The sequence below is a fragment of the Phoca vitulina genome, unplaced genomic scaffold (assembly GCF_004348235.1).
Source record: "Phoca vitulina isolate PV1807 unplaced genomic scaffold, GSC_HSeal_1.0 scaffold2, whole genome shotgun sequence".
NCBI classification, from domain to species: Eukaryota; Metazoa; Chordata; class Mammalia; order Carnivora; family Phocidae; genus Phoca; species Phoca vitulina.
The window spans coordinates 66,472,980-66,480,369 of NW_022589705.1; the positions used below are offsets into that span (position 1 = coordinate 66,472,980).

At 48.1% G+C, this 7,390-nt stretch overlaps 1 protein-coding gene and 1 non-coding gene across 5 annotated transcripts in view; one reads left to right on the plus strand and one right to left on the minus strand.

The window, feature by feature from the left end:
* The first annotated feature begins 2,753 nt into the window (after positions 1–2,753).
* LOC116627372 lies at positions 2,754–2,868 on the plus strand. Its single transcript, XR_004298480.1, has one exon. It is a non-coding gene; the product is annotated as a U5 spliceosomal RNA (small nuclear RNA).
* Positions 2,869–6,682: 3,814 nt separating this feature from the next.
* BTBD19 (BTB domain containing 19) overlaps positions 6,683–7,390 on the minus strand; it is a 4,935-nt gene continuing 4,227 nt past the window's right edge. For all 4 annotated transcript variants that reach the window (XM_032417001.1, XM_032416976.1, XM_032416984.1 and 1 more), the window contains one exon: positions 6,683–7,279. In XM_032417001.1, coding sequence (XP_032272892.1) covers positions 7,145–7,279 — 135 coding nt within the window. In that variant the 3' untranslated portion in view covers positions 6,683–7,144. The remainder of the gene's footprint in view (positions 7,280–7,390) is intronic.

Here is a 7,390-nt window from a genome sequence, read left to right on the forward strand (position 1 = left end):
CCAGGGCTCAGTCTCAAGAGACACAAATATCCACCCTGTGTTCCAGTCACCCACTCACCAGGAACAACCCCATCTTAAGAGCACTGCCTTCTCATATCCCTCCCACCAGGCTAAAGGCCAGAAAGTCACGTTCCGACTAAATATGAAATTAATTAATTAAATACATAAACAAACTTACAGCAGTTGAATCAACACTAAAATACCTAGGGGCACCTGGGTGGCTCAGTTGCTTAAGCATCTGCCTTCAGCTCGGGTCATGGTCCCGGAGTCCTGGGATCAAGTCCTGGGATCAAGTCCCACATCGGGCTCCCTGCTCAGTGGGGAGCCTGCTCCCTCTCCCTCTGCCGCTCCCCCTGCTCGTGTGTGCGCTCTCTCTCTCTCTCTCGCTCTCTCTCTCTGTGTCAGATAAATAAAATCTTTTTTAAAAAACACTAAAATGGGGCGCCTGGGTGGCTCAGTTGGTTAAGCGACTGCCTTCAGCTCGGGTCATGATCCCAGGGTCCTGGGATCAAGCCCCGCATCGGGCTCCCTGCTCCTCAAGGAGCCTGCTTCTTCTGGAGCCTGCTTCTCCCTCTCCCTCTGCCTGCCGCTCCACCTGCTTGTGCTTTCTCTCTCTGTCAAATAAATAAATAAAATCTTTAAAAAATAAATAAATAAATAAATAAATAAATAAATAAATAAATAAAAACACTAAAATGCCAGGCGCCTGGGTGGCTCAGTTGGTTAAGCGACTGCCTTTGGCTCAGGTCATGATCCTGGAGTCCCAGGATCAAGTCCCACATCAGGCTCCCCACTTGGTGGGGAGTCTGCTTCTCCCTTTGACCCCCCCATTCTCTCTCTCTCTCATCCTCTCTCAAATAAATAAATAAAATCATAAAAAAAAAAAAAAAAACAGGGGCACCTGGGTGGCTCAGTTGTTAAGCATCTGCCTTCGGCTCAGGTCATGATCCCAGGGTCCTGGGATCGAGCCCCACATCAGGCTCCCTGCTCCGTGGGAAGCCTGCTTCTCCCTCTCCCACTCCTCCTGCATGTGTTCCCTCTCTCGCTGTCTCTCTCTGTGTCAAATAAATAAATAAAATCTTTAAAAAAACAAAAAACAGAAAAAAAACACCAAAATGCCTAAAAAGACCCAAAAGAAGTGAGTAGTTGGCTTTGAACCTAGAGTAGGGGGTGCATCCAGTATGCGCCAGGGATGGAGGCTGGATTTCAGTCCGGCCGTGTTTGGGTCACTATGGAGCGGCTTTTGGGTGGAACAGGAGAGCTCACCTAGCTGGAATAGTGTCAAAGATGTCAGCCCACCGTGCCACTTACAAGCAGAGTGGCCTAGAAAAGCTAGCTAACATCACTGTGCTGTGTCTTCATCTATGAAATGGGAAGATCAGAGCCTATCCTGTAGGGTGCTATTTTTTTTTCCCTCAGGATTTTCAATGAAATCATTTATGTAAGAAATAACCTGGTATCTCATAAGTGCTCTCCAGTTTTGTAGTTTGTGTAGCTATTAGCTGTGCTGAAAGTTTTTGCTCTGATTGCTTAGGGAATAACCCTGAAACATGGACGTGCGTCCTGGTGTGGTAGCAACTGAATGGATTTCCAGCCAGTTGGAGTTGGACTGTCCCAAGAATGGTCAGGCCAGAGGCACGAATCACATTCAGTCTCAGAGACAAGTCCCAGGGCTTGCAGGGCAGCCCACCCTGTGTGGCACCTCACACTACTCAGTCCTCTGACTTCAATACCCTTTCATGGCTCCCCATCATGGACAAGATGAAATCCAAGCCCTTTCCAGAGGCAACTCGCTCTAGCCTCTGCCATCACTCCAGCTCTCTCCCAGACAGTGCCCAGCCAGACTCCCACCCTCATCCAGACACGCTACACTCTAGGCAGGCTGAATTACTTTGGGTGTGCATCTCCTATAATTTCACATAGGCAGTTCCCTCTGCTAAGAACACTTTTCCTCCTTGATGGAGCCATCCTTTAATAAATAAATTGGATGATGGGGCGCCTGGGTGGCTCAGTCGTTAAGTGTCTGCCTTCTGCTCAGGTCATGATCCGAGTCCTGGGATCGAGCCCCACATCGGGCTCCTTGCTCAGCAGGAAGCCTGCTTCTCCCTCTCCCACTCCCCCTGCTTGTGTTCTTGCTCTCGCTTTCTCTCTCTGTCAAATACATAAATAAAATCTTTAAAAAAATAAATAAATAAATTGGATGCCATCTCTTGCAAGAGGGGTAGTGATGTGCCTCCCCGGAGGTCCCATGGCCCCTGAGTGTCTTTGCTCTACCGTTTCTGCTTCTGTCCCAGCACGGGGGGGGGGGTGGGGGTGGGGGTGGGTGTCCCTGCGGGTGTGCAATGATAAGATGGCACCTCAACAATTGGGACTAACAGTCCACCCCGGTATAGGGCTCGACACCGGCCCGGCACCAGCGGGAAGCACCCTTACCTCTCTAGGCAAACCTGGCGCGGGTTCCCGTGCAGACCGCAGAGCACTCCTGGCGCCTCCCGCCGCGACACCTGGTGTCTCCCACCAGCCGGGAGCCGCCTGTGATTTGCATACCCATGGTGCACCACGAAGGGACAGTTTCACGATGCGGAGTTCCACCCCACGGAGATTTGTGCACTGTTGTAGGGCATATTGCCTGTTAGAAATACATGATCCGTACAAATTCCAGGCAGGGAGCACGAACCGTGCAGACACTGAACAACCATAAGTGTGCTAAGTGTTGTATTGTTCTAGGAGGTTCCAAGCAGGTACATAAAAGTATACTCTGGTTTCTCTTCAGATCGTATAAATCTTTCGCCTTTTACTAAAGATTTCCGTGGAGAGGAACAGTTGTGAGTTTTTACTCAATTTTTTGAGGCCTCTTTGAACGAGGCTTTTTTTTCATGGTTTAAAAAATAGATCTGAAAGTTTTCTGGGTCATCTAGTTGTAAAAAAAATTACGTTGAAGATCTAATTTAGAATTTATTTTTCTATATATAGATTTACATTTTAGATTGATGCTATGTGAGGATATTCTGGGCCGGATATGTCCTTGCGCGTCAGTTTTTTCGCCTTCCTGTAGGTTATTTTTCTTAGATTCTTTTTGCGGTTTTGTTTCTTGTAGTACTCAGCTGTAGGTTATCCCAACTTACTCTTCGGGAGGGGAAGGACCAGAAAGAGAAGGTAAAAGTCATTCATGTTCCTCCCAATATTTTTGGCTTGAAATACAGCAGGAAGGGTAAGCTCAGTAGTTCCCTACCTCCCATCAGACTCCCTAGCTGTCTCCGCCGCAGTTTGGTATGATTTCTTTCACACTGATTTACCCCCATCCAACTCTCTACGCTGGTTTTTCATGCTGAAGATAGCAGATTCCTTACTATAAGGAAGGGGCTTAATTTACGAGTAGAACCAAGCACTGAAAGAAAGTGGGTAATATAATCGGGATAAGTAATATACAATTTCAGTGATAAGTGCCATGCAGAAGCATTATGAGAGGTGGCTAGGGCTAGCCACCAAGTGTGTCCTCAGATTTTGGACCTAGCTCCTCCCGCCAATCTGCATCTTCTTGCCCAAGCTCATTTAATTCTCTGGCTTTAAGTAAATACCATCTCATAACTGGAGACGGTCCATAAATTTACAGCCATCAGCACATCCCATTGATGACCATATTCAAAGCATACACTTCATGCTGCTACATTTTACCTACTCCGCCCTGGTCCTAGAAGAGCTCTTCACGGATTCATGCGAAAACCCCTCCCTAACTGTTCTCCTTAGATTGCATCCCGTCCCCTCCTACCACTTTATCCCAAACTTCCACACAACACACACAGAGAAATTGGTTTTTTTTTTTCTAATGTTACTTTTGAAAAAGATTTATTTATTTGAGAGTGCACGTGCAAGTGGGGGAGGGGCAGAGGGCGAGGGAGAAGAAGAAGCAGGCTTCCCCTGAACAGGAGCCCATCCGGGATCTTGACCTGAGCCTAAGGTCAGCCGCTTAACCAACTGAGCCACCCAGGTGCCCCTACCTCATACTCTTTAAACCATCATATTCCTTCATGACTATCCACTCTTCATCAAACCTAGCATAAAAATACTCAGGTTTAACCATTTCTTCTGGTCTTCATTTCCTTATGAAGACTCCCATATTACTAAAACTTATATTGGGGCGCCTGGCTAACTCAGTTCGGGGAGTATGCGACTCTTGATTGACCTTGGGGTTGTTTTATTTTATTTTATTTTATTTAAGATTTTATTTATTTGACAGAGAGAGACACAGCGAGAGAGGGAATACAAGCAGGGGGAGTGGGAGAGGGAGAAGCAGGCTTCCCGCCAAGCAGGGATCCTGATGCGGGGCTCGATCCCAGGACCCTGGGATCATGACCTGAGCCAAAGGCAGACGCTTAACCGACTGAGCCACCCAGGCGCCCCTGATCTTGGGGTTGTATGAGTCCCACGTTGGATGTAGAGATTACGTAATGAAACATCTGAAATAAATTTGTATGCTTTTCTCCTGTTAATCTGTCTTTATCAGTTTAATTTTCAGACCCAACAAGGGACCCTAAGAGGGGAAAGGAAAACTTCCTCCCCTACACTACCTTTTCTTTTGGCAAAAGGAATCGTGCTCTACTGGTCTGCACTGAGCTTTTTTCCGAAGGTCACAGATATCTTTCTTTCTTTCTTTCTTTTTTTTAAAGGTTTTATTTATTTATCTGAGAGAGAGAATGGGAGACAGAGAGCATGAGAGGGGGAGGGTCAGAGGGAGAAGCAGACTCCCCGCTGAGCAGGGAGCCCGATGTGGGACTCGATCCCGGGTCTCCAGAATCATGACCTGAGCCGAAGGCAGTCGCTTAACCAACTGAGCCACCCAGGTGCCCCCACAGATATCTTTCTACATCATGGTAAGAATATACCATAATCAGTCTTCTAGGTTAAACCAGGACATCTAGTTTGTTTTTGATTCTCATTATCCAAACAATGCTGCCATGAAGTGGTACTATGAGTAACCACATTTTCAGTCTTGAGAGATAATGCCAAATAACTATCTTTAATTCATGTGCAACATATTTTTGTATAAAATCCCAGAGAAAGAAGTTTTAACCTTATTTTCTTCTAATCGACTCTTCCTCATTTTAGATTGATTGTGTCTTGTTTTACAGCTTTTTGGAATAAAATAGTATTTAAATAAGGAAATAAAGTCATCACTGAACATTTACAGAGCACTGATGTGACAGGGACTGGGGAACAAGAAATGAATAAGGCACCACTCTAGGCCCGGGGATCTTTCAGGGAGATTCAGATCCTCAGGAAGACAAAAGGTATAATGAATGAAAGGGTGGCATGGGGAGTCTTCAATAAATAGGAGAGTGAATGCACAGCCAGAGGATACTGCCTTCAGAACCAGTGATTTAATGCAAAGGTAGTAGCTGAGAGAAGAGTTACCACTAGTAATTCTGAGCGTCCTGAGAGTGAACTAGTGTATTTTGTCCTGAGAGCAATGGGGATGTTGAGTGGCTTCACAAGGGGAGTAGGGCTGACATCTTAAGTCTGGCTGCTGTGTGGGAAATGGCAGGAAGAGGGGCATGGCAGGCGCGGAGGCAGTGCCCTGGAGTGAAGGCAGGAAGACTATTAAGAGCTTGTTACGGGGCGCCTGGGTGGCTCAGTCGGTTAAACATCTGCCTTTGGCTCAGGTCATGGTCCCAGGGTCCTGGGATTGAGCCCCACATCGGGCTCCCTACTCAGCCAGGGCCTGCTTCTCCCTCTCCTCCCCGCTTGTGCTCTCTCTCAATATCTCTGTCACTATCTCTCCCTCTCTCTCAAATAAACAAATAAAAAACTTAAAAAAAAAAAGAGCTTGTTACTTTCATTCTGAACACAGGACTGGGTGAACTAAAGCTAAGAGAACTGAACCAACTGGAAAGATCTCATAGGGGAAGAAAAATAACTTTCCCTCTACTCTCTGAGCTCTTGGCTGAAACCCTTGTAGTAAGAGACAGATTAACAAAAGAAAAACAAGTTTATTAACATATATACCTCATATGTACGTGGCAGATACCCAGGGAAAAAGGAGTACCTCCCTGAGGCAGCTAAAATACCTGCTGAAAAACCATCTTAAGCTAAAGAGGAAAGAAAAGTGTAGGGAGGACACTTATGGGGGAGCCACCAAGAAAAGCATAGTAAACAAGATAAGGTTTGTTAAACAGATTTCAGTGGGGTGCCTTCTCCACTAAAATCCTCCTGTGAGTTCATCATCCTTCTTTTCCTGGTACAGAGAATGAGACACCCTTACAAATGGAGATTTCCTTTTTAAATACAAATTTCCCTTCCAAAAGGGTAACTTCTACTCTGTTTCCAGAGCTTCCGCTGTTTCTCAAAATAGTTCAAAATAATCCTTAAAGAGGCATCTTTTGGGTTGGCACATTCTGCTACCCTTCAGTCTCTCAGAAGGTGGAAGCCACGGGAAGGAGATGTGAGAAAGAGGAATAAGGCAAGGCTGAGATGCAGGTTTCTGGCTTAAGACACCCACGTAGGGGCGCCTGGGTGGCTCAGTCCTTAGGCGTCTGCCTTCGGCTCAGGTCATGATCTCAGGGTCCTGGGATCGAGCCCCGCATCGGGCTCCCTGCTCGGCCGGAGGCCTGCTTCTCCCTCTCCCGCTCCCCCTGCCTGTGTTACCTCTCTCCCTGTGTCTCTGTCAAATAAATAAATTAAAAAATTAAAAAAAAAAAAAAAAAGACACCCACGTAGATGAGAAACACGATGGGGGCAGAACTTGGGAAAGATGAGAAGGCAGCTCAATTTTGAACTGAGTCTGAAGTGTCCAGCATTTGGAGAGAGATCTCCAAGACGTAGGTCTGGAATAAAGAGGGAGCTGAGCTGAAAACATCGGGGGGGTTATAAAAGTAAACGCGACAGGCCCGCGTGGCCAGAGGCCCAGGAGTTAGTCAGGATGAGGGTGCAAAGGAAATCGCTTTGGGGCCCCGCCAAGCCACGCCCACTACCCCTCCTTCCCCTCCCTCCCAATCACACCCACAGGGCGGGGCGCAGAGCGGACCGGGGTTCTTCCAGCGCCAGGCTCGCAGGGCATGCTGGGGGCGAAAGCCCCCTCTGAGCGCCAGGCATGTTGGGAGCTGTAGTTTGGGACAGGCCAGAATTCCTCGCAAATCGCGGCCTTTGGTCACTTAAAGGGCAGGTCCAGAAAGCAGTGATGCTCCCGGGGCAGGGTTCCCCTCCGGCGGCGGCACGGGGCGCCCCGGGCTGCATCCCCTCTCCGCAGAGCGTGGCACTTCCACGCCTCTACGATCTGCTCCACCTGCAGGGGAAGGCTGGTCACGGCGGAGTGCAGCAGTAGCCCGCCTCGCCCCTCAGACACTGGGCCGCAACCCCCCCCCCCCCCCCCCCCCCCCCCCCCCCCCCCCCCCCC